At 40.6% G+C, this 27,344-nt stretch overlaps 1 protein-coding gene across 1 annotated transcript in view; it reads left to right on the top strand.

Annotated features, from left to right (window-relative positions):
• DNAH8 (dynein axonemal heavy chain 8) overlaps positions 1 to 27,344 on the top strand; it is a 1,666,792-nt gene that overhangs the window by 1,251,054 nt on the left and 388,394 nt on the right. Inside the window, 4 exon segments of the mRNA XM_033937418.1 lie at positions 5,851 to 6,088; positions 9,504 to 9,646; positions 12,304 to 12,438; positions 24,084 to 24,206. Coding sequence (XP_033793309.1) covers positions 5,851 to 6,088; positions 9,504 to 9,646; positions 12,304 to 12,438; positions 24,084 to 24,206 — 639 coding nt within the window.

Here is a 27,344-nt window from a genome sequence, read left to right as displayed (position 1 = left end):
ACATAAAATTTCTGTAATGAACCCCAATATATCTAAATTCATTAATCTAACAGACCCCCCATCCTCCCCCCCTCCCGGATGTGCATGACATAGGGAAAAACATTAATTAAACATTACAGTGTTTTGCTAATAGCTCCCAAATCTCCTGAAATTTCTTAAAATGCCCTTTCTGAATGGCTAATATTCTTTTTATTTTATACACATGACACAATGAAGTCCACCAAAAACTATAATTAAGCCTCGTCCAATTCTTCCAATTGCTCGTAATTTGTTGTATGGCAACTCCTGTCATTATTAATAAAAGCCTGTTGTTTTTAGATGATATTTGACTTTTAGCTCTCATTGACATGCCAAAAAGCACAGTATCATAGGATAATGCCACTGGATTTTCTAACAAGCAATTTATTTGGCCCCATATTGATTTCCAAAAAGCCAAAATAAATGGACAGTAGAACAATAATTGATCTAAAGTCCCTGCTTCGAGATGGCAATGCCAACATTTACCGAACAGGGGTCCATAATGCTCTATGTAACAGAAAAAAACAAGTTTGTCTCATAGATGCTGACATTGTACATCTCACCCTCCAAGTCCAGATCCTCATAAGCTTCTGTCACGAAAACTAAACTAAACCTTAAGGCTAATTTTAGAGCTCTCTAATTATGTATTTATTTCAATTTCTATCCCGTCCTTCCAAAAAGCACAGGACAGGTTACAAGAAGACAGTCCCAACAAAATAAGACTACATATGTGACAGATACATTCAGGAAGTACATATAAGAAGGCATATATTTCTTTAGTCTAAACAAAGCATGTACATAATTAACAGCATTATATGTTTCTTAACTAATTGCTGCAACATGAATATGCTAACCAAAATTCAATCATCCTCTCCCCAGTAGCCTTCCATCTGGGTTTAAACTTGTAACAGGGATTAGACTTCTCTTCCAGAACCTCATTTCAGAATCACAAACTTTTCCCTATTTAGGCACTTCCCCAGGCCAAGGTTTCCCAGTGATTCTCTAATTCTTATGACAGCTAAACCCACACTTTAAGGGCTCTGAACCGGATGCACTAAAAATGGTTGTTAAGACACTGTGGGTCACTGTGGGACAATTTTTTTGTCCAATTTCAAAACGGTGATCGATGCTCAAATAGCTTCCCATGTAAATTAGTTTCAGGAAGGTCTGCCATAAACCCACCCCACCGGTCATTGGAAAATCAACTCTGAAACATGTGCAGAGCAGATAGGGGAATCCCGAACAGCTGAGCTGCAAGGGAAGCCCCAAAGCAGCCTCCTGCTGCTCAGCTGTTGGGGCAAGAAGCCTTTTCTAAAAAACAAAAATAAAATTGGCACAGATATTGTGTGTGGGTTACCCACATACAATATGTGTCTCCATTTAAAAAAAGTGTATACTATTAATAATAATGGGAAGGGGGGGTGAGTTATGGGTTTATATATATACAATTGTTGTTTTTCTTGATAGATTTACAAGTGATGTTTTCAAAAATATGTATGATTTTAATTTGTACACTTGTTGAAAGATTAATAATGAATAAAAATTTACAAAAAAATAAAAATAAAAAAGTCATCCTAGCACCTCCTCTGACAGCTGTGGGACTCCCAATGACAGCCACACATCCCGATGACAGCGGCAGGCCCTCCCTATGACATTCGCCAATCGCTGCCATACCCCCTGACGACAAAGTCTGCCCGCCCAATGACGGTGATGCCCCTAAAAAATAAGAGAGACAGGAGGGATACCCACTCCCTCAGCAACCAGGACATTGTTAATGCCTCCGGGCCACCTGGACCCCCTCCACGCTTCCCCCTGACATGAAGGTACCCACTGTCACACAACTTGTGATATTTGAGAACCTCTGTGACAATATTATGTGCTGATCCGATACTGATATCCAATTCCCTGGTCAGAACTTCTTTTTTTTTTTTTTTTTTTTAATTCTTTATTCCTTTTTAATTCTTACAAGTGTAATTAAAAACAATACAACAAATTTTCACAAATCACTTGTAATTACAAACATATGTTCTTATAAATATAATAAATAAATATCCCCCCATATTATCAATATTTCCATAACCAATATTATTAAAGAAATGCGCCTGCTTTCATGAAGAAACAGCTCACCTTCTCTCCTTCAAACTACCACCTGTTCCTCTGATCCAATTCCCACCTGCCTACTCAGAGCCATCACTCCCACTGCCATCCCTCCCATCTGTCACATCCTCAACCTATCACTCTCCACTGCAACAGTTCCTGATGTCTTCAAACATGCCGTAGGTAACACCTCTCCTCAAAAAATCCTCACTAGATCCCCATATCTCCTTCCAACTATCACCCCATCTCCCTCCTCCCCTTCCTATCCAAGCTACCCAAATGCTCTGTTTACCGCCGCTGCCTGGACTTCCTTTCTTCTGAAGATATTCTTGACCTGCTTCAATCGGGCTTTCACCTTCTCCATTCTATAGAAACTGCCCTTGCTAAACTCTCTAATGACCTGTTCCTGGCCAAATCCAATGGCCTGTACTCTATCCTCATCCTTCTCGATCTGTCTGCTGCCTTTGATACTATTGATCACCACCTACTCCTTGATATGCTGTCCTTGCTGGGATTCCAGGTTTCTGTTCTCTCCTGGTTTTCTTCCTATCTCTTCAATTATACTTTCAGTGTTTGTAACAGTGGATCCTCCTCTTCTGCTATCCCACTGTCTATTGGTGTACCTCAAGCCTCTGTCTTGGGCCCTGTTCTCTTTTCCTTACATATCCGTTCTCTTAGTACACTGATCTCCTCCCATGGTTTTCAATATCATCTCTATGCTGATGACTCCCAGTTCTACCTCTCCACAGCAGATATCTTTACAGGAATTTAGGCCTGAAATCACAGCCTGCCTGTCCAACATTGCTGTTTGGATGTCTCACCACCATGTAAAACTGAATATGGCTAAAACTGAACTCCTTATCTTTCTGCCTAAACCCACCTCCTCCCTCCCGCTGTTCTCTGTTTCTGTGATTAATATTCTCCTCCTCCTCCCTATCTTGTTGGCTCGCAACCTCGGGGTAATCTTTGACTCCTCTCTCTCCTCCTCCACTCAGATCCAATAAACTGCTAAAACCTGTTGCTTCCTTCTCTATAATATTACTAAAATCTGATCTCTCCTCTGAGCACGCTACCAAAACCCTTATCCACGCTTTCATTACCTCTACTGCAACATACTTCTCTCAGGTCTTCTGCTCAACCATCTTTCTCCCCTTCAATCCATTCAAAATGCTGCTGCATGACTCGTATTCTGTGAGAGCCACCACGCTCACATTACCCCTCTCCTCAGGTCACTTCATTGGCTCCCCATCCATTTTTCAAATACAGTTCAAACTCCTCTTACTGACTTACAAGTGCATTCACTCTGTAGCCCCTCAATATCTCTCATCAGGTAAGTCCCTCTTATCTGTATCCTCTTCCTCCACTGACAACTCCAGACTCTGTCCTTTCTTTCTTGCTGTGCCGTATGCCTGGAACAGGTTGCTAGAGTCAATGTGTCATACTTCGTCTCTAGCAGTATTTAAATCCAAGCTAAAAGCCCACTTTATTGAAGCTGCTTTCAACTCTTAACCCACTCGCTGTCAGATACCTATACCCATTGTATCATTCCTTTTGCTAGAAACTCCCCAACCCTGAGATGTCCTGTTTGTCTATCCAAATTAGATTGGAACCGTCTTATTGAATGTTAAATGTACAGTGCTGCATATGCCTTTCAGTGCTATAGAAAAAATAAATAGTAGCAGTACTAATATATCTCATTCCTAAGTAAGATATCGATAAGCTTACTACATGGTTCTCTGTGTAATACTTTTACCAGACATTGTTGTCCTGAGGTTTCTTTACAGGAACACAGTGCTTATGGATAAGCAAGTTTTTGTAACCTCTTTGAATAGTCAATATTCCACTGATGTCCAGTCTCCCTACATGTCTTAATGGGTTGCCTTCTCATAGTAACACTTGACATCCCTAAACTCTGGAATCACACATCTCTGTGACTATATTTCCTTTATTCTCTTAAGAGAGAAAGGAGTTGCTATCTGTAATGGGGGTTCTCCATAGACAGCAGGTAGATCTTGAGTAAGGTACTTTTTTTAATAGCACATGGGATCTCTCAGAGAGAGTGATGCTCCGGATGGGCAGACTGGTTAGGACATTTGGCCTTTATCTGCTATCATGTTTCTATGTTTATCTCAGGACAAGCAGGCAGCATATTCTCACATGGGGAGGGGGGTGATGTCATCCATGGAACCCCGGTACAGACAGCTTTAAAAGTACATCGCCACTTTAAGAACTTAAGAAAGTTCGTAAACTGCCCACACCGCACATGTGCGAGTGCCTTCCTGCCTGATGTAGGCTCGCGTACCTCAGTTCTTAGTTTTCCACGGAGCTAAGAAGTCGTGTCTCTGAATTAGTGCTGCCTGATTTCCGATTGGAATTGATTTGTTTGGAAAAACAGGTGAGGGCAGATCGAATCTGGTATGCTTGTCACCCTACCCCTCAACATAGAAGTAACTTGCTGGCTTCACAAGCCTCCTTGAACAAGCTTTTGCAGGCCCGTACTGTCCATTCTCTTCAATATTTTAAACATCAAATTCATTTACATGGCAATAAAGGTGGGCATCTTCTAGCCCAGTGTTCTTCAACCTTTTTACACCTTTGGACCGGTGGAAATAAAAGTTTTTAGCGCAGGGAGCCTATGAGCATTGAGAGAAGTGCAGGGCATTCAGTGCAGCTCCCTGTGCTAAAAACTGCTATCGTGGTTTAGTAAAAGGGTACCATAGTGCAAAATATAGACAGCAGATATAAATTCTCAAAACGGACACATTTTGATCACTAAATTGAAAATAAAATCATTTTTCCTACCTTTGTTGTCTGGTAATTTGCAACAGTGACCAATCCAGATCACAAGTACTTGGCAGAAACCTAAATAGTAGCAACATTCTATGCTATCAATCCAGGGCAAGCAGTGTATGGAGAGGGAAGCATGGGGAAGAAAGGAGTGGGAAAATGAATAGCAAGAGAAAGGTAGATTATTAGAAATTAGTACTGCAAAGAAAACAAGGTATCTGTGTTCTGTGTGTGTAGTATGGACAGATATCATTAGGAAACATAACAATTATTTACTTAAAACTTAGGAGTTCATAATATTTAACATTTGTATCTGTAAACAGTTAGATAACACTAGATCCAATAGATGCTGGCATTGTAGATTAGAAGTTGGGATGTTAGATCATTTAATTTTTTTCTGTCCCTGTGTAATTGCTTTTTGGAAACTAATTTGGCCCCAAATTAATAAATTATTAGAGAATCATGTTGGACTCTCTTATGACACTATATTATTTGGTACAGCAATGAGAGTTCAGAGTCCGATTTCTGCAAATAATAATAAGTTATTATTAATATTGACGGGGGTCGCCATGGAACAGATTACTCAAAATTGGAAAGATTATACTAAGCTAAATTATACCTTCTGGTGGAATTCAGTTTGCCACATATATAAGATGGAAAAGTTGATTGCGTTACAACTAGTGATCAGACATCTTAAGCACATGAATAGTTTATACTTGGATAGGGATGGGATATATGTATAATATTGTCAATTAAGTATTGATCATTGGGGGGGGGTATTTATTCTTATTCTATAAGATTATATGATTATAATTTCAAGTGTTTTGTAAAAATTGATTTAATATGTGTATCTTCACTTGATGTACGAGATAAAAATGAATAAAGATTTATAAAAAAAACCAAAACATTTGTATCTGTTTTCTTCATTTTATACTTTTATTTTTTCAGTCCCTTAATCTTTTGGATGGCCTGATACCCACAAAGGAAACTGTTCTCCTCAGTGAAAGTCATCTTGAAAGACTGTTTGTATTTGCGTTGATGTGGAGTCTAGGTGCCCTGTTGGAACTGGAAAGCAGAGACAAGTTAGAAGCTTTTTTACGAAATCATGCTGAAAGCAAATTGGATTTACCATGGATTCAACCAGAGAGCAATCAAACAATGTTTGAATTTCTTGTCAGTGAGAATGGTATGAAAAAAATCTTGTCTTCTGGTTTTCTACAAAAGTGATTTCCAAAACTTTTAATATCACAGCATACCCAGCATCAAAGTTAATACATTTTAATAATATACCAATGCTAATATTCCATACACCCCATCCCACTCTCAGAGGTACAGTCTGACTCTTCATGCCTCTCTTTGCATGCACCACACCTACCTGAACATACTTCATAACATAAGAATTGCCATCTCTTAAATACAAGTGATATATGAAATTTGTTTTATTATGTATAATTCACTTGTTGTAAGATTTTAAAAATGAATAAAGAATTATTAAAAAAAAAAAAGAATTGCCATCTCTGGATCAGACCCTGGGTCCATCAAGTCCAGTGACTAGATTTGGCTGGCTCTTTTCCCGTATTTCTCCTCTCTTCCCCATGATTTAATATCCAGTCCAGGCAGTAAGTAAATACTTCGGCAGGGGGGTTGGTGAGCCTTGGGGACAGGGGATGGAAGCTCAAATCGGCAGAGGGGGCTGGTGAGTCTTGGGGGCTGGGGGTGGAAGCTCAAATCGGCAGGGGAACTGGTGAGTCTTGGGGGCTGGGGATGGAAGCTGATAATTGGGGGCCTGGAAAAACTGAGAATCAGGCAGGGGGGCTGGGGAAACTTTGGGATGATTTGCTTTGGGGAAGCTGTGAATCTGTTTCTAACTAATTTTACAGCTTTGTTATGGTTTGGATGTTCCTATTTTTGACATGATATTGCCTTGGTTAAATAAAATGTTTAAACTTTAAAAGCTGTGTCATTAACAGTGAATCTACTCGAAAAATCGATTCAACAGGGTGAATTGAATCGATATATTTTTCTCTGAATCAGGCAGCACTACTCTGCACTGTGACTGCTCTTGTGTCAGCTTCCTGCTGGTTCCCTGCCTTTCAGGGATATGTAGGCTTTTAGATTCTGAAGTTTTAGCTGGACTGACAACAGGCTTGGCAGAGTGTATTTCAGTTTGTCTGAGCTCTAACTGGCAATCTCTGTCTAGTTCACCTATACTAGTGCAAGGGAGGTCAGCGCTACTATGCTCAGCAGAGCTAACCTGGTCAGCTCTCCTGCACAGGGGTTTACTATTCCTTCTCCTGAATCCTGGGACAAAACTAGTAGGGGAGCTAGGTTTGTCACAATAGTTAATGTACGCACACAACTTAATTGAAGAATTGGCCTAATTGGTGCCAATAATTGGCAAGTAACATCTCTTAATTGATGCTAATTGGGATTAATTAAAAGTTATGCACACAACTCCTAAAGTGTGATTCTGTAAAAACAAGAACACCAGTTGCAGTGCATGAATTTGGATAGGGACCTGACCAGGGGCTGATGGGGGCCTTCTTCATGGTTATGTGCATTCATATAGAATATATACAATGTGTGCACAACTTAGGCACAGGCATTTAGGCCTGATTTTAACTGGCCTAAATGGGTGCCCCTAAGTTATGCGTCGCACAGAGGCACTAAGCGCGATTCTATAAAAGGTACACACACCTTATAGAAATGCACTTAGAGCTGTTCTAGTTGGCACCAATTTTTTAGGCATAGAATCAGGCCCATACTGTTTATGTGTGTATGCAGTTGTAAAATGACTCTTAGAGAATCACTCTCAAAAGTCAATTTAATTATTTTAGGTTAAACAGAATCCTTACTGAGCAGAGTGCATTTTTATTGTATTTATGAAAAAGCAATAAGTAATAGAAAAACAACTGCATAGTTGCCCCGGTCTCTTTCAAAGCCAAGTTACACACTTGGCTCTCTTCCCTTCTTCTGTCGGGTACATTTCCTGAAGTCCTAGGCCAGATCCTGATCACACTGATTGTAAAAAATCCCAAAGAATCTGTCAAGCTGACATCAAATTACAGACCCATCGCGAGCATTCCCTTCTTTGTAAAGCTGATGGAAGGTCTGGTCAACCAGGATTTAGTAACCTATCTGGATAAATTCAGCATACTAATGACAGCCAGTCAGGCTTTTGTCCCGGGCATAGCACTGAAACTGTTATTGCTTCTCTGCTAGATTCCCTCCACAGCTTATTTAGCCAGGGCTCAAGTGCACTAGTCCTGCAATTTGATTTAAGCAATACCTTCGACTTAGTTGATCATGCTATTCTTTTGGACTGTTTGGAGTCAATTGGTCTCTCTGGTAATGTGTTAAAATGGTTCCAGGGTTTTTTGAGTAAACGATCATACCAAGTTTATAGTGACAATACTCATTCCTTCATGTGGAGTCCCCCACACTGTTCAACATTTACTTGGCCACACTGGAGAATCTATTGCAAAATTTAAAAATCAAATTTTACATCTATGCTGACGATATCACCATAGTCTTTCCCCTAACATATCTAACTCCTGAGACGAAGAATCACCTGGCCATCTATCTTAAAGCAATTCGAACTATGGATGACCGAATTCAAATTGAAACTCAATTCAGAAAAAAACAAATTCTTCCTGGCTAGTCTGAACGACAAAATCAAAGATTTATCCATTTCCTTGAATGGTCAAGTCTTTCCTATTACAGATTCCATAAAAATTCTGGGAGTGACTCTGGACCACTACCTTACCCTTGAAGCACACACTGACTCACTGGTCAGAAAAGGCTTCTCAACATTATGGAAACTAAGAACCATCAGAAAGTACTTCAATGCAATCTCATTCTGCTTACTGGTGCAATCCTCCATTCTAAACATACTCGACTACTGTAACATCATTTATTTGGGGTCTTTAAAAAAAACAACAAAACATTCAAAGACTCCGAATCATCCAAAATTCGGCAATCTGATTGATTTTCAGGTTAAAAAAATGGGAACACATAATGCCCTATTACCAAAAACTCCACTGCCTGCCCCTTGAAGCAAGAGTCTGTCTCTGTTTCAAATCCATTCTTGGTTCGGTCCCCATGTACTTGGTTCCCCATTTTAACTTAGATTGCTCATCCAGACCCACACGCAGAGTACATCTGTTTAACCATCTAACACTAAAGGCCTGCCATTACAAAAGATACCTGAACAGAACACTTGCCTTCCAAGCAGGTCATCTGAACGAATGGCTGGGCAATATTATCACGCACTCCTCATCCTACCTAAGTTCCAGAAAATTAGTAAAAGCAAACTTGTTTAACCAATATGTAATCTAAGACCTCTTAAGCCTCATCTCTTCAACTCTAACCGAATTGTTTCCCAAGATCTCTTATGCCTTACCTCTGTATCCTGCTTACCTGTATTTTGATGTCTTTACATTGTACCTACATTTGCTGATTGTCCAGCTCTTCTTCGTTGTAAACCGCCTTGAACTACTACGGCTTTGACGGTATATAAGAATAAAATTATTATTATTATTTAAAAAACTGCCAGCTTCATTTTTCAAAAGCTCTTATATTTGCTTTTGTAATTTTCATAGGAAACTGGGAGCACTGGAGTACAAAAGTTCAAGAATATGTTTATCCAAAGGATTCTATCCCAGAATACTCATCTATTTTAGTTCCAAATGTTGATAATGTCAGAACTCAGTTTTTGATAGATACTATTGCAAAACAAAATAAAGTAAGTATTGAAATAAATAACATTGAAAACTATTTTTAGTGGCACTAGGGGGATAATTTTGTAAAATTATTTTCATGTATATGTGGCCACATACATGCATAAATAGAGTGCAAAAGGCATATGAATCTTGAACCAGTGGGTTATTCTCCTTTACTCATGAGTTTGTAGAAGGCATCACCTACCTTTTTCTCTCAGCTCCACCTCTTGCATCTCTGGTCTGTGCCCCATCTCCTCAGGTTTTTCCTTCTACAAGTAAGTTGAGAAGGTGTTTCTGATCTGCTCTGATTTAGATTTTTTATTTTTAGGTCTTCATCTAAACTGTGGGGCTTGTGGGGCTCCAGAGATTCCTAGTTTGACTGGAACACCTCTGCCTGGGAGAAGATGCAGATTCTGTAGCCAGAAGTCTGTAGCCAGGAGGGCAGCCCTTGTACAGGAAATCTGCCTGGCCAGCCTGCCCTAACACTTTGGTTAGGGTTACCAGAAGTCCGGGAAAACCTGGACATGTCCTCTTTTTTGAGGACATCCAGGTGCCTGGACAGTTTTTGAAAAATGGGAGAGTCTGTCTGGGTTTCGACGACTCTCTCAACTCCCCCACCTACCTCCTCCCCTGCCAGCCACAGTAATTTAATCTTCAGGCAGCTGGTTGCAGCAGCAGTGAGGTGATAATGCTACTGCCAGCCTGTCCCAGAAGCCAACTCTCTGCAAGTCCTGCCTATTCAGGAACAAGAAGTCAATGCAGAGAAGCGTCTTCTGGGGCAGGCTGGCAGTAGCAGGCTCACTTCATTGCTGCTGCCACCAGCTGCCTAAAGATTAAATTACAGCGGCCGGCAGAGGAGAGTGAGTCGAGAGAGAGAGAGAGATTGGGTGGGGGGAAGCAGCATCAGATGTCAGAGGAAGGAAGGTAGGGGACTGGAGAAAGCATGGAGGGGAGGGGGCTAGAGAAAGAGTATGGAGGAAGGAAGGAAGATATTAGGGGGCTGGAGAAACAACACGGAGGGATGGATGGTTGGAGAAACAGCATGGAGAGAGGGAGAGAAGAATGGCTGGAGAAGCATTATGGAAAGGAGAGAGTGCACGAGAAAAGAGCATGGAGTAGGGTAGGATGGGAGGGGAGAAACAGCAGGAGAGGAGGCTGGAAGTAGAGAGGGGTGGGTTGGTTGGAAGAAGAGAGAAAGAAAGCAAGCACACAGTGCACCTACAGCTGCCTACAATTGGGATGCCGTTTATAGAATTTGTCTCATAGTCTCCGATCAGGATCGCAATTAGGATAAGTTCTCCACACATTAGAATAGTGTAAACAGCGATCCAACCATGCGGACTCTAAGGCGGGAAATTCTTTGATCCACGAATGGCATTTAATAATCACAGAACACTAGTAATCAGCAATTTTTGAAGCATGAGGATTTATAAATGAACAGAATACAGAGAGGCATTAGCTGATCTTAGAACCTCTGTTACTAACAAAATTCTAGTATACAAAGAACCGAGGCCCAGATTCACTAAAGATAGCAAATCAATCGCTGTTGGCCAATTCACTATCAAGTTTGCATGCAAATAATTTGCACGGAGGTGCAAATCATTTGCATGCAAACTCACCGACTGAATCGCTCAATGAGCAATTGAGTCGGTGCAGAGCCCTGACAGTAGTGACGGAAGAAGCAGCCTCCTGCCACTGCCGTCAGGGCTTTTGCTGTTTTTTGTTTTCCATTTTTTTAATGGCAAAATATCTGCCTAATAAAAAAAGAAAAAAGCCCCCCAACAGCAAAGTGCCCCCTCCCTCCCCGAACCCAAAAATAATCACAGGAGGGATGCCCACTCTCTCCTGCCATTGCCTCCCCCATGAGAACTAATATGGCAGGAGGGATTCCCACTCCCTTCTGCCATTGCCCCCCTCCCCGAACTATTAAATATGACAGGAGAAATGTCCACTCCCTCCTGCCATCGCCTTCCCCCCACGCAAACTGATATGGCAAGAGGGATGCCCACTCTCTCCTGCCATTGGGCCCCCCGCTATCGCCTTCCCGTACCGTTAAGTCTGGAGCAGGAGGGGTGCTCAGTCCCTCCTCCTCTGCCATCAGCAATGCGGGCCTTAGGCCCTGCCCTGGTGCATCATGTAATACATGGGGAGGGGCCTAAGGCCCTGGTTGGCTTAGATGCCTTGGGCTCCTCCGTTGGGAGAAGCCTGGGGCATCTGAGCCAATCAGGGACTTCCTTAGGGAGGAGCCTAAGGAAGTCCCTGATTGGCCATTGTTTGCAAGGGGGGGGGGGGTGATGGCAGGAGGGAGTGAGCATCCCATTTGTAGGTCACCATGTGTCGGGGAGGTTCATTGGAGGAGGGCTGGTAGTGGGGGATTTTTTTTTTTTATGGGACAGATATTTTGCGTGTGTAATACACACAAAATATCAGTACCATTAAAAATAATGAAAAAAAAGCTAGGCAGACCTGTCGGTAACAGTGAATTTCAAAATATTAACATAGTTGGGGGGTCATTTACTAATAGCATACATGACATTTTGTGCAGTGGGCCCTGCAACAAATAATGCACATTAATGGTAATTCACACATGTTATCTGTTAGAAAAGGACCCTGCAGCGAAAACAACTATGCATTATAATTTTCTTGTTATAATTTAATCAATATTAGTATCTTATTTCAGGCAGTGTTGCTTATAGGAGAACAGGGTACAGCAAAGACTGTGATGATAAAAGCGTACATGAAGAAATACGATCCTGAAGTACACTTATCAAAATCTGTAAACTTTTCTTCTGCTACAGAACCGGTTATGTTCCAGGTAAATGTACTCATAGATTTTTTTCTTTATATTAATGTTATATCTATATGTTTTATACACTTCTTTAACCATACATGCTCTGAGGACAAGCAGGCATAATATTTTCATATATGAGTGGCGTCATCCACGGAACCCGGTGTCACTTAAATTTTTTAAGGTAGTGCCCTTACTGCACATGTTCTGCTGCCTTCCCACTTAACATTGGCTCATGGGACCTGCAGTTCTTTGTTTTCTGCAAAGCTGAGAAGCAGTGTCTTTAGTGTTCTCCTCAGCATGTCATACTTTTCAGATTTTTGGCGCCTTATCTTTATTTTTCATTCTTTCAGTCATACTTCTTTATTTTTACTGACTTTGGTTTCATTTGGTCAACATTTTTGTTTTTGTCTTCTGGCTACTTCGAGGCCTTTTTTCATCCCAGGAGCATCAGTCGTTTTCAAATTAATATTTTACTTAAGCTCCCCGGACCTTTGAGCCCTTTGACTTTGTGTCAGTCATTTTCTTCTCCATGTCAAAATTGATACCGAGTGGCTTTAAGAAATGTTCTCAATGTAATCTGACCATTTCAGGTTCTGATCTGCATAATTGGCTTGTCCAGTGCCTCGATCCTGGATATCAAGCCATTATCTGTATTATCTGTATTCTAAAGAAATCACTCAAAGCCTGTAAACTTTTCAGTACTGCATCAGCATTGACACTAAGGGACAGGTTCTATATAGGACACCTACATTAGTCGCTGATAGACGCCCTAATTGTGGCTGCCTAGCAACACCTAAGTTTGGGTTCTTTGCCTAATTTGTTTTTTAATTGTTTTATTCAGCATAGTAATTGGCTGTGCTAGTTTTCAGCCAATCAGCCCCCCCACCCCTCCATTAAACAATTGAAGAGTTTAGCGCTGAACTCTTAGGATGCCTAGTTCCGCCTAAGTGGAGGCACCCTCCCATGCCTCACTAAGCCTATTTCAAAATGTAGGTGTGGTTAGGGATGGAGAATAGGAATGGTTGATTTAGGCATCCAAAATAGGTGCCAGTAAATTAGGCCATTGATCCAAGATGGCTGTGGACTAGGATACTGGAATGAACGTGCTGGAGAGCTTCCTCTTTTATGGATCTATTTTCCACTTACCTGACCAGATTTGTTCCGGATTTCTTGGCGAAATGCCGAAGAGAAGAGGCTGAAGTGTGGCCAGTGCCTCGCGGTGCTATAGCAGCTTCTCTTGGTAATATTGAGGAGCTCATTAGGCGCATGCAGAGTACTGTGATGGTGTCGGGGAGTTACCCGCAGGAGATGTCACCTTAAGCCCGGACTTGAGAGCACCATCCCCACAACCTTGGACCGCCAGCTTCCCGCAGGAGGGGGCAACTCTGATAGAAGAGCTGTCCCTTTCCTCTGAGGCCAAGGAGTTAATAACAGGGAGCTCCCTGGTGTTACAGGAAAGCCTGGAGTCAGAGGCTGATAGATCATTGGAGGATGAACAAACCCAGAAAGACAATGGTATGGAAGATCAACAAGTGGGTGAGCAGACTATTACAAAGCATTCTCAATTCCTCATAGATAAGCCCCCCATAATTACACTGGAATCCTTATGGGACTTAGTAGCCAATTTGAGCACATCGATAAATCCTCAATTTCAAACAATAGAAAATAAACTTCAAGAACATTCACAAGAAATAAAAACCTTAAAAACTGAGATTATTTCTTCAAATTTAAAGGTGGAAAAATTTGAACAAGAATTAACAACATATAAACAAGTACAGGAAACCCTAATTAAAGACAAAAAGCCTTAGGAGGAAACTTGAAATGTTGGAGAATTACTCTCGTAATAAAAATTTGAGGCTAATAAATTTCCCCAGGGTTACTACAGTTACTCCCAGGGATATGATGAAAAGATATTTAAAGGAAATATTAGGAGTCCCGGAAGAATCGTTACCACCAATCTCGCAAGTTTATTACTTACCGAACAAAGTTCAAGATAATCTGCAAACTATTCCCCAAGAACCAATGAATGTTTCAAATTTATTGGAATAATCGGATCAAGATTTTGCAATACAAGCAACATTGATGGTAACTGTGGCTCTTTCACCAGATAAGTCTTGGATTCTGAGATTTTTATTCATGAGAACACTTCTCCCTCGATATTCGCGGGGGATGCAGGGGGGCCATAGGTGCAATTATGGAAAAACTGTGAATAACTTTTTATATGTTATTCATGGTTTTATGTAACAGCCAGCATTTTTGCTATTGAAACCGCAAATAACTAGAGACTCTGCAGCTGAAGGTACCTGGTATGTGAGCAGCTCTCTCTCTCTCGATCTTGCTGGTTGGGCTGGCTGGGCTTCGTGCAGGCTCTGTTTCTGCTCCATATCTCAATGAGAGGGGGTGAGACGGGGGCCTGCGTGAAGACTGTGTCAGGTTTCAAAGTGCTCGACACTTGCATTTCCTGCCCTGTATGCTTCAGTTCTGTGCTGTGAGAGGCGAGAAAGGCTGGCAGAGGAGATGATGCGCTTATTGTTCTCAGGTGAGCCCTCCAAAAGGCACTGTTTTGTTTTGGTTTTTTTTTCTTTAATTGCTCTCTAAGAAAAAGAACTAATCATGATGTAATTTGAGGGGGGCAGAATCAGCATCAAAAAAATCATGAATAAACAAATCCGCAGATATGGAAACCATGTATACGGAGGGAGAAGTGTAAACATAGAGGCCTTGATTCTGTATAGGACACCCGGGAGAGGTGTCCTATACAGAATCGAGCCTACACTAACCCCGATTCTGTAACCGGTGTCCATGTTAGAGAATTGGGTTGGAGTAGACGTGGCCGCTACACTTATCGCGGCAAGGGATAAGTATAGCAGCTGCCTGAACCTCCTGCCAGAACACCCCTCCAAACTCCCGATCACTGGCAGGAGGGTGCCCAACCATTCCTGCCGGAATGCCCAACCCCCTGAAACTCCTGATCGCCAGCAGGAGGGTGCCCAACCCCTCCTGCCAGAACGCCACCCCCCAAAAAAACTTTTGATCACCGGCAGGAGGGTGCCCAACCCCTCCTGCTGGAAAGCTGCACCCCCTCCGGACCTCCTACGCTAACGACCCCCCGTGCTACCACCCCCACGATGACCCCCTAACCTCCCCCCCCCAACTAACCTCTAAATTGTTGGCAGGCCGGCCAGGTCTTGCTGCTGCCCAGCCGGCAGGCCCACCTCGTCGAAATGAGCTGTTGGTCCAGTTTCGCTGCTTCGGTGGCCAGTAGGTTATCATACATTTTTCTTCTTTTGACATTTCTGGTTGGTGTGTGTGTGAAAATTTTGTGGGTTCTCCTATATCTGGTTGAGGTGGTTTGGGTTAGTCGATTGTTCCAGTAGAAACATAGAAACATAAAATATGACGGCAGAAAAGGGCCTACAGCCCAACAAATCTGCCCACTCAAATAACTCTCCCCTCTAAGTTCCTCTTTGAAGTGAGCCCACGTGTTGATCCCATTTGATCTTAAAGTCAGTCACATTACTGGCCTCAACGACCTGAAGTGGAAGATCATTCCAACGGTCGACCACCCTTTCGGTGAAGAAGTACTTCCTAGTATCACCATGAAATCTCCCGCCCCTGATTTTCAGCGGATGCCCCCTTGTCGCTGTAGGGCCTGTAAGGAAGAAGATATCTTCTTCCACCTCAATTCGGCCAGTAACGTATTTGAACGTCTCTATCATGTCACCCCTCTCTCTGCGTTCTTCGAGAGAGTAAAGGTGCAACTTACCTAGTCGTTCTTTGTAAGGGACATCCTTGAGCCCTGAGACCATCTTGGTGGCCAATCGTTGAACCAATTCCATTCTTAGCACATCTTTCCGATAGTGTGGCCTCCAAAACTGTACACAGTACTCCAGATGTGGTCTCACCATGGACCTGTACAGCAGCATCACCACCTCGGGCTTTCGGCTGACAAAGCTTCTCCGGATGCAACCCAGCATTTGTCTAGCTTTAGATGAGGCTTTCTCCACCTGATTGGCTGCCTTCATATCTTCACTAATGATTACTCCCAGGTCTCGTTCTTCCACAGTTCTGGTTAAGGTCGCACCATTCAGAGTGTAGGTTCTGCATGGGCTGTCTCTGTTTATAGCTTTGAAAAGAAGGTAGTGGAATTTGAAGTGTACTCTGCCTTGTATTGGGAGCCAATGTGATTCGTGGTATGCTTCTGTGATGTGGTCATATTTCTTCAGCGAGTAGATAAGTCTTAGGGCTGTGTTTTGTATTGTTTGAAGTTGTTTATCGTGGTTGCTGGGCAGGGGGAGATATAGTATGTTGCAGTAGTCTATTAGGCCTAGTATTAGTGATTGAACCACTAGTTAGAATTGTTTCCTGTCGAAGAATTTTCTGACTTGTCTTAGGTTTCTCATGGTTGCGAATGATGTTTTTATTATTTTTTTTGATTTGTGGTTGCATGGTACATCCTCTGTCTATCAGTACTCCTAGGAGTTTTAGTGAGGGTTGAATGCGGTAGGAGATCGAGTTTATTACTAGGTTAGTCAAGGATGGAGTTTTGTTGTTTTCTAGGAGGATGAAGTTTGTTTTGACAGGGTTAAGTTTTTGTTTGTTTTTTCATCCATGTTGCTACTTTTTCAAGTGTCCTGTGTATTTTGCCTATCATGGTGGGCTCAGGTTGGTCGAAAGGGAGGAGTAAGGTGATGTCATCTGCGTAGCTGTAGGAGGTAATGCCTAGTTTGTCTAGGTAGGAGCTTAGGGAGGCAATGTATTGGTTGAAGAGTGTTGGAGAAAAGAGTGATCCTTGGGGAACTCCACATGGGTTGGACCATGGTTCTGATTTTTCTTGTTTGTTTTGACTCTATAGGTTTTGGATTGTAGAAAACCTTTGAACCATGTTGGTACCTTTCCTGTAATTCCTATTGACTCTAGAGTTTGTAGGAGGATGTCATGGTCAACTAGATCAAAGGCTGTGGAGAGGTCTAATTGTATGATTAACATTTTCTTGCCTGTGCTGAGGTGTTATCTCGCGATGTCCATGAATGTTCCTAGCAGGGTTTCAGTGCTGTAGTTGGTTCTGAAGCCAGTTTGTGTAGGGTGGAGTAAATTGTGGTTTTCTAGATATCCAATTAGGGCTTTAGCTACAAGACCTTCCATTAGTTTGATGTAGAGTGGGATTGAGGCTATGTGTCTGTAGTTGGATGGTTGGTCTGTTGGGCCTTTGGGGTCTTTTAGGATTGGAGTTATGATAATTTTGCTGAGGTCTTGTGGGAACTGGCCCTCTGTGAGTAGAGTTTGTATCCATTGTAGGAGTAGCGTGCGGAATAGCGTACTGGAGGTTTTCAGTAGGTATGGTGGGCAGTGGTTAAGGTCACAGGCTACATGACTGTATTTGTTGTATAGTTTGTTGAGGTCAGACCATCCTATGGATGAGAAGTGGGACCAAGTTCTCTCTGCTGCTACTGATTCTTTCTCTGAAGGGGAAGTTGAGATCTCTTCTAGGTGCATGGGTGTTTCATTGAAAGTGGTTCTTATAGTTGCAATCTTATTTTTGAAGAATGTGGCTAATAAGGTGGCTGGGGGGGGGAGTTGTTTTTTTGTCAGATATGGTGTGGTGTCTGTAGTTCTTTTAGTAATTGGAAGATCTTTTTTGTGTCTTGGGATTCTTCTATTTGCTTTGTGTAGTATGCCTTTCTTTTTTCTTTCAACTTTTGCTTTTATTTTTGGTGTAGTGTTCTCCATGTTATTTTTGTGGAGTTTAGGCTATCTTTTCTCTATTTTCTTTCTAGTTGTCTGCATTGCCTTATGAGTTGGAGTAGTTCGTTGTCAAACCATTTGTCTGATTTTCTATGGATTCTGGTTTTGGGTTGTTCTGGAGCTAGCTCATCTAGGGTTGCTGTACTTAGTTGGTTCCATTGTGAGATGAAGTCTTTGGGGTTGTAGTTTTGGATTATGGTGTCTGTTTTTGTCCAGAATTTGGTGGGGCTCGATGTATTGATGTGAATTGTAAGTTATTTTTTGTGTAATTGGTTTGTTTTTGGTTTTGGTCCAGTTGATTTTGAAGGAGTACGTGTAATGGTCAGACCAGAGGGAGCGGTACCATTATCCGTTTGATGTGTGGATTTCTGGATGAGTGGGTTGTTGGGACATGTAGGCTGCAATGTCAAATTGGTGTCCTTTTTCATGTGTGGCTTGAGGGTCTAGTATTTGGCAAGTCAATCATGATACTGATAGCTCCTCGGTGGCCCAGACAACCTTGGTACTCCCTTCTACAATTCCCTTACAAACCTTTCCATCTGTGCTCACTCAGAATCTGGAATCACTGCACCTCACAGCTTGGTACCTGTTGGCCTGACTTCACCAGATCCCAATCTATCTAATGCTGTGCAAGCCATTATAGCTGCTTCCAGAAAACTTTCTACCCAGAAGTGTTATCAACAGAAGTGGACACATTTCACTATGTGGTGTGCTCTCCACTAACAAGATGCTCCATTTTCATCTTTATCATCAGTATTAGATTTATCTTCTCCATCTTTCCAATTTTGGTCTCAAAACTGCTTTGGTCAGAGTTCACCTCAGTGCTATTAGTGCTTTCCACATTCCTGTCATCAATAAATTTCTGGCCTCTCATCCTCTTGTTTCCAGGTTTATGAAGGGACTTTTCAATTACAAACCTCCTCTCAATCCCCTTCCAGTTGTCTGGGATCTTAATATAGTCTTAGCCACTCTGATGAAACCACCATTTGAACCAATGGTTTCTACTCATCTTAAGTTTCTCATTGGAAAGTGGTCTTCTTGATCTCTCTCATGTCTGTCCATAGAGTGAGTGAACTCCAAGCATTGATGTCGGACCCACCGTTCACAGTATTCCATCACGATAAGGTGGCACTCAGCACCCATATTAAATTCCTTCTGAAAGTAGTCACAGAATTTCACCTCAATCAATCCATTGTGCTTCTAGTTTTCTTCCCAAAGCCTCATGCTTATCCTGGAGACACAGCTCTTCACATGTTGGACTGTAAACGTGCCTTGGCTTATTACATACTAAGGACTAAACCACATAGGACTTCACCTCAACTGTTCATCTCCTTCGATCTTAACAGATTAGGCAAACCTGTAACCAAAAGGACTATTTCCACATGGCTAGCAGCCTGTATTTCCTTCTGCAGCTCAAGGGTCGTGTAAAAGCACACAAAGTACAACCTATGGCAGCATCAGTAGCTTTTTTACGTTCCACTCCCATTGGTGAAATTTGCAAAGCAGCTACTTGGTCCTCAATTCATACTTTCACATCTCACTATTGTCTAGAATCCTATTCCAGACGAGATGGTCATTTTGGCTAAGCAGTATTACAGAATTAATTTTCTTCTTAAACACTAACTCTCCCTCTACTCCATTATGTTCTGCTAGAGCAGGGGTGTCCATTCTTTTGGCTTCATTGGCCGAAAAAAATGGTTCCGGGGCCACACAAATGTGCAAACGCTGCATCAAGACAGAGGAGGGAGCCGGCAAGATGGTAAACACCCGGGGGCAGAAGAGGAAAACACTACATCACCCTCGACCAGGGCCGCACAAAATACTTCACGGGGCCGCAGGTTGGACACCCCTGAGCTAGAGAGTCTCACATGTGAGAATATGCTGCCTGCTTGTCCTAGGGTAAAGCACAGTTATTTACCATAACAGGTGTTATCCGGAGACAGCAGGCAAATATTCTCACAACCCTCCCACCTTCCCTGGTTGACTTCTTAACTTGCTTCCGGAACTGAGGAACTGCGATCCTAAGTCAGAAAGGAAGGCACTTGCGCATGCGCGGTGTGGGCAGTTGCAAAGTTTCTTAAAACTCAAAGTGACAGTTCACTTTTAACACTGTCCGTACCGGACTCCATCACCCACATATGAGAATATCTGCCTGCTGTCCCCAGATAACACCTGCTATGGAAAGTAACTGTACTTTTTCTTCAGGTTTCCAATGTCATTGCAGAATATTAAGTTGTTGTCTTTGGTATAGAATGGCAGCAAGTCCTTTTTTCTCCTTCGATAAAATGTAATTTTTGTTCCAGGCTGAAGTACATTCTTTTTCCTTAGCCTGGAGGTAAGCTATTCAGAAGGCTCCATTCATTTTGCTCAAAATGTTCACTATGTGAAGTTGTTGGGGAATCACTGTCACTGCCCCCATTTTCTTTACCTTGTGTGATATCAGGCATGCAAGATTCATCTTTTGAGAGCTGTAGTAGTTCATGGAAAGATGGTACAAGATCTGAATGCAGAACAGGTCTCCAGGCTAATGGTAGATCAGGGTATTTTGATTGATGCAATACAAAAATAACAGTCATTAAAGTGGTTTTTCGGTTCCTTCCAATCCATTGGAACTCCAAATTTCAGGCAGCTTCTCTTTCCATTTGTCCACTGGTGCAAATGCTGCATACAATATGAGGAGCCCATAACTTGTCTTGATCTCCAAGCTTGACAACAAAATAACCTCTTTTTACAAACTCCCCACAAATATAGCAAAATATGTTGGGATGCCCCATCACATGCCTTATGATCCAACAATCAAAATGTACTTAATATCCTATTCATAAGAGAACTATTCTACACGAGAAACACTATTTTCACAGCCCCTTCCCTATGGAATGCTCTACCATCAATATCAGACTTGAAGAATCCCTTGACAAATTCAGATACAAATTAAAAACCTTTCTATTTAGGGATGCCCCCAGCTATGAAAAAAAAAGAAAGAAAGAAGGGATGTCACAAACAGAGTAATACCAATATCTCAGGGAATGGCTGAGAAGTGGCTAATTTGAATGAGATTGCAACATTTACATTTTATTTTTGAAAGGGTTTTGTCTTTTCTGTTTTTTTACTTTTTGGACACTATGGCACTTTTGGCACCTTTGATCTACAGTCACGCACCACAGTTGAGCATTTGTGCTTGGAGATCAAGTAACATAATTACACAGTTTGGAGTAGTGCGTTTGTTTTTGGAAACCATTGGAATCATCATTTGACAGCATCCAGCATTCAGAAAAGTGATTGTCTTTATTTACTGCCATTTGCTGTGCTGGTTACTTTGCACTATTGAAGTATCTGTCATCTTGGCTCACACATATATACAGTATATCTATTTCTGCTAAGATATTTTCTTTGCTTGTTGGTGGTATTAGTGAGAACAGAATGCTGCCATGATGGTTCCCTAACTCACTGGTCTTCATTCATTATGACTAGTGTGTGAGGGTACTGAGCACATTCATTAAAATATTAATTAAAAAATGTTTCTGGGGCCGCACAAATGCGCAAACGCTGCAGCAAGACAGAGGAGGGAGCCTATTAATCTCTTTCTCCTCAACAACGCATTTCCGGTCCTATTAACTCTCCTCTTCCCCCCTCTTAAATTCAATCAATTTGTACCTCACTTAATCTATTGTAAACCGCATAGAACTTAATGGTATTGCGGTATATAAACTGTTATTATTATTATTATTTAGATGTTCATTTAAATATCGCTTTTAGAATGATATATATTTTTTGTCATCAGTAGCATTTTTGATTAAGGATTTATTTTCTGAGTGCTGATTTAGAAAATCATAATAGGCCCCGAGATATTGGTGTAACAAACCACTTTTAAGAAGTGCTATCCCCTCTCTATTGTTATCTCCACCACTTTTAACCTCCCTTTTAATTTATTTTATCTCTATGTACTTTACTTATCCTTACCCATGGACCCCTTTATTACCATCTGATCTGTCCTTGATATTTTGACTATGAATGCCTCCCCTTTCTTACTTTTTTTTTTTCTTTTTAAAGTTAAATATTGTAAACCGTCTAGGTATATCAAATATGTAATACACTTGGAATATATACATACCTCCTATACAATCATAACTATTATACAGTTAAGTTACTTACCTTTTACAATCCAATGTTTTAGATGTAAAACTAAACATACACTATATTTAATTTATTTATTTAAGTATTTATATACCATTTATAGCCCAAGCGGTTTACATTTTTCCCTGTCTGTCCTGGTTGGCTCACAATCTATGTAATGGACCTTGGGCAATGGGGGATTAAATGACTTGCCCAGGGTCACAAAGAGCAGCGTGGGATTTTCAACTTGTACACAAAAACACAAACCAGGTAACAGAAGACAAAGTTGAAAAACCCATTAGAATGTGCAACTGTTTTAAACAGATCAGGTTGAGAAATCTTTGAAATACAAATTTATGTAGTCTACGGAAACTGCAGAATATACAGAATTTCAAAAGATTACTCAAAAAGCATTTGTTTTGTCAGATGAAATACAGGGTCTGAGGTTGAATAAATGAGGAAGAGTAGAGATTGATGATAGTAGGGTGCTGGTCACTAATGTATTTTACTGTTTGGATTGTTTTTTCTGTTTGTAGATATGTTTGTCGTTGATTTGACTTGTTTGTTATATGTAATTTTACATTTTTTTTTATGTAAGTGTGTAACTTGCCCTGGAAAGGGCGGGGATAAATAAATAAAACAAACCATGTTTACCATCAAAAGTTTTTGCACATAATTATGTAATATAACAGAATAAAGGCAATTATGTCATTCGAGCTTTACATTTTTATGCCAGTGTGAAATATAGGAAAGGAAGTTGACGAATTGTTGTGAAACAAAGGTCATTATATACAAAAAATATGGATAATTTAACTACATAAATTTCCCATTCCAAAAAGAAAGTTTGATATGACATCCCAATTCTTCAGAAGATATCTAAGAAATTAGAGCTGATGCGGTCTATCCAATGCAATTTTCTGAATCAGCACCCCAAATAACCCCAGGAACAGGTCAAAAAACCCAGCCACCATTAATGACATCACCCACATGTGGGAATATATGCCTGCTGCCCTCAGTGAACATCTGCTACAGGTAAGTATCTTTGCTATATGTGTCAAGTTAAGGAGGTCCAGCTTGTGAAATGTTAAAAGGTGCAAAAAAATCTGAATTAAATTATTTGTAAAATGGACCACAAATCTTTGACTTTGTTTATTTAAAAAATTTATATACCGTTTAAAACTAAGCGGTTTACAAAATTTACATACATAATATTAAAATAGACCCATGATAAAACAAATCCATGATAAAATGAGCATGTTATAAAATAAACATGCAAACAATCCTCAGAAAAATATCATATTCTGGATAATAAAGATCGTAAATAGTTCATCATCTTTACTAGAGATACCGTAGCTAGTAAAAAGCCTCTACAAATAGCTGCGTCTTTAGTAATTTTCTAAAGCTACCCTTTTCACAGCAATTACGTATCTGACCCACCATAACTTAACTCCTGCACAACAGAAAGTCTTAACAAGTCTTATATTCACAGACGTCTTCAGTAAAGCTAAATTCTCAGAATACAAAGATCATTTTGGTATAAAGCTGAATATATTCTTTTTAAACGATTCTGGGATGTTTCCATACAAGAATTGATGGCAAATCAACACTGCTTTATACTGTACTCTGAAGATAACTGGAAGCCAATGCAATTTAGGACTCAAAAAGAAAGGGTGGGGGGCTCCTATCTTATTATTCTTTGACAACTATATACAGATTTGATTCTTTGCTTACTTTTGTTTTATTCCAAAATTTTCACAACTATTTTATAGTGTGTTACCAGTACTAATCAATATTATTCCATTCTGTTCTAGAGGACAATAGAGAGCTATGTGGACAAGAGAGTTGGAAGCATATATGGACCGCCAGGTGGTAGAAAAATGACCGTATTCATTGATGACATTAATATGCCAGTAATTAATGACTGGGGAGATCAGGTATACATGCTGATTTTATATTTTGAGACCTGATACTCTAGAACTATTAAGAAATAACCTGTAAAACAACTGATTGATCCCCATATACTTAGGCTGGAGTCTATTTTCATTGGCACTATGCACTTTCCGTACAGCGCTTGGATGGAGTTAGGGCAAAGCATGGATAGTAAAGCCTAGCAGCAGTATTCAACCGTTACTGTTAAGTGGTTTATTTTAGGCCTGTGTTTCATGCTCAACTACCTAGCTATAAATATACTCCGCATATATTTTTATTTATCTCTTTATTAAAATTTGCTTGACCTTAAAGTACAAAAGCTATCAAGGTAGTTTACAGAGAAATAAAAAAATATTTTAAAACGCCAAGACCAATTATACAAATAGTTCAGCATATCTGCAGAGCCTTCAGAGATCTCACCAATTCCTCAATCCTAGTTGCCTCCTCCAAATGCAAAAAAAAAAAAGCATGTCTTCAGAGATTTCTTGACTTTGGCAAGGTTATATTCTTTTTTTTTTTTTATAATTCTTTATTCATTTTAAAACTTTCATCAAGTGTACAAATATTCATAATAAACACAATTAGTCTGAGCACTTGAACATCTTATCATTATAACTTATAAGTAGAAATGTAACCCTCACCCCACCCTCCCTCAAATCCCTCTATTCATTATAAGATCATATATTTGAAACCCTCCCCCCACCCAATATTATATTCTTGCCTCAAATAGAGTGGTAGGGAATTCCATAGTGATGGTATTAGGAAGGTAAAAGTAGAAATATCTGTGAAGATATGCCACTATTTGAAAATTTAGGGCATCCCATGATGACTTTGTGCTCATTTTTTACAATATTAGTGCAAATTATGACTTTTGCCATCCTAATGAGTACAACTTATTTGATCTGTAAATATCTATATCCCCTTCCAGGGTCCGAGAACCCCCTGTTCCTTAGGCCCGTACTGGCTTCCCATGCTAGTCATAGCTCAGAATGTGTTCCTTGGCTTTTTCTCACACACAAAAACTGCTTGAATACCTTCTATGTTACTCAGAGATATGTACATATTGTCCTTATGCTGTTTCCCCACAAATCCCACAGAATTTATGGCTAAAATGCTGCTACATATGTTTACATATGCTTGAGAATGGTTGAGTTTGCTGTTGATGTATTTCTATAAATGTGCATTTTATAACCTATATGAATACTTCATGATTCTGAACACACCTACATGCAGCCATCTTGTCACCATGTGAACTTTTATGTTCATTTAGCCTGAAGTAATTTTTCAAAGTCCTATTATGTGTATAAAAAAGCCTGTAAGTGCAAAAGGTCCTACCATATAAAATTATCTTTTTACATGTAGGATAACTATATGAATGGCATCTTTTGCATGTACACTATTTATGAAAAGTCCTTTGTAAATTACCCCCAATGAGGTCAGTTCTACATAGTTTGCTAAAACTTAGGTGCCAAAAGGCATAAATTCTATAACAATATCTGGGTGCCTGTTATGGAATGCTAGAGTAAGTTGGTATTTATGTACTAATATTTAGGCACACTCACTTATGCCATATCAATAGCATCCAAAAATGCACACTCCTAAATGAAAATGCAAGTATTCTATAACCTACTCATGTAAACGCTTGACACACCTTTGCACCTCCCCTATGCTTACCCCTCGCATTTACACACTATCAAAAGGGCATGCACCCAATTTCCACACACAGTCACAGATGGCTCAGGGATGATATGATAAGAGGTCTAGAAAATACTGAGTGGAGTGTAAAGGGTAGATGTGAATTGCTTCTTCACTCTTTCCAAAAATACTAGGACTAAGGGGCATGTGATGAAGTTACTCAGTAGTAGATTTAAAACAAACTGGAGAAAATATTTCTTCACACAAGGTGGAATTCGCTGCCGGAGAATGTGGTGAAATCAGTTAGCTTAGCGAGGTTTAAAAAAGGCTTGGATAATTTCCTAAAAGAGAAGTCCATAGGCCACTATTGAGATGGCTTGGGGAAATCCACTGCTTATTCTTAGGATAAGCAGCATAAAATCTGTTTTACTACTTGGGACCTAGATTGGCCACTGTTGGAAACAGGATACTGAGCTTGATGGACCTTCGGTCTGCCCCAGTACGGCAGTTCTTATGTTCTTAATTGAGATCTTAGTGAGCAATTATTAGCACTAACTGGTTTTAATTACACATGTAATTTAGGCACAAGAGCCATGCCTAGTTTATATGCATGCATCCAAATAGGGGGCATGGAAATAGGAAGGTCACTGGAGGATTGGGGGTGTTCCTCCAGGTTGCGCACATAATTATAGAATATGGTGTGAGAATTTGCATAAATCGCTGTGCCTAAAGTTAGGTGTGTGTCCCGGTGCTAAGCGCTATTCTATAAATGGCATGTGACTTTGGTATATCGCTCAGGGTTGTTTAATGCTAATTTTTATAGGTTTCAGTCCATCTCATTAAATACTACCTGTTTGCCTACTAATACACCAATACCTTCACAGGATAGAACTCATAAATATCAAAAATATCTTCTATATTAAATTATGTGAAAATGAAGTGCTCAGCCACCAACCAATGTGCTTTAAAGTTCAAAGCTTAGGTTGCCATCAGAGCACTTCCCTGGTCCTGACCGCCAAATACTCAAACCCCTATAACTTTGTTACGTGTATATTAAATAAAACACTTATCTTTATTATCTGTTCTTCTGGCGATGATTCAAACTGTTGGCTCTTCCAGGCCTGAACATGTTAAATTATGAAATGTGAAATTTGTTCCATCTCATTCCCTCTGGTTTTACCATTTTCCTTTCTAGGGTATACTTATTCAGGGCGTCCAGCCTCTCTTCATACATCTTCTGATGCAAATCTTCTACCATTTTCATTGCCTTCTTCTGGACTGCTTCAGGTCTCCAAAATTGAACACAATACTCCAAGTGGGACCTCACAATCGACCTGTACAGGGGTATCAACACCTTCTTTCTTCTACTGGTCACGCCTCTCTCTATACAGCCTAGCATCCTTCTGGCAACAGCCACTGCCTTGTCATTTAGGGCTAGGTTCACTAAGCCCACTGATCATGTCCCGACCACTTTGCAATTCACTAACATTCCTCCTGAGCTTATCTGC

Source organism: Geotrypetes seraphini, chromosome 3, assembly GCF_902459505.1.
Source record: "Geotrypetes seraphini chromosome 3, aGeoSer1.1, whole genome shotgun sequence".
NCBI lineage: Eukaryota > Metazoa > Chordata > Amphibia > Gymnophiona > Dermophiidae > Geotrypetes > Geotrypetes seraphini.
This window is presented reverse-complemented; position numbering and strand designations above follow the sequence as displayed.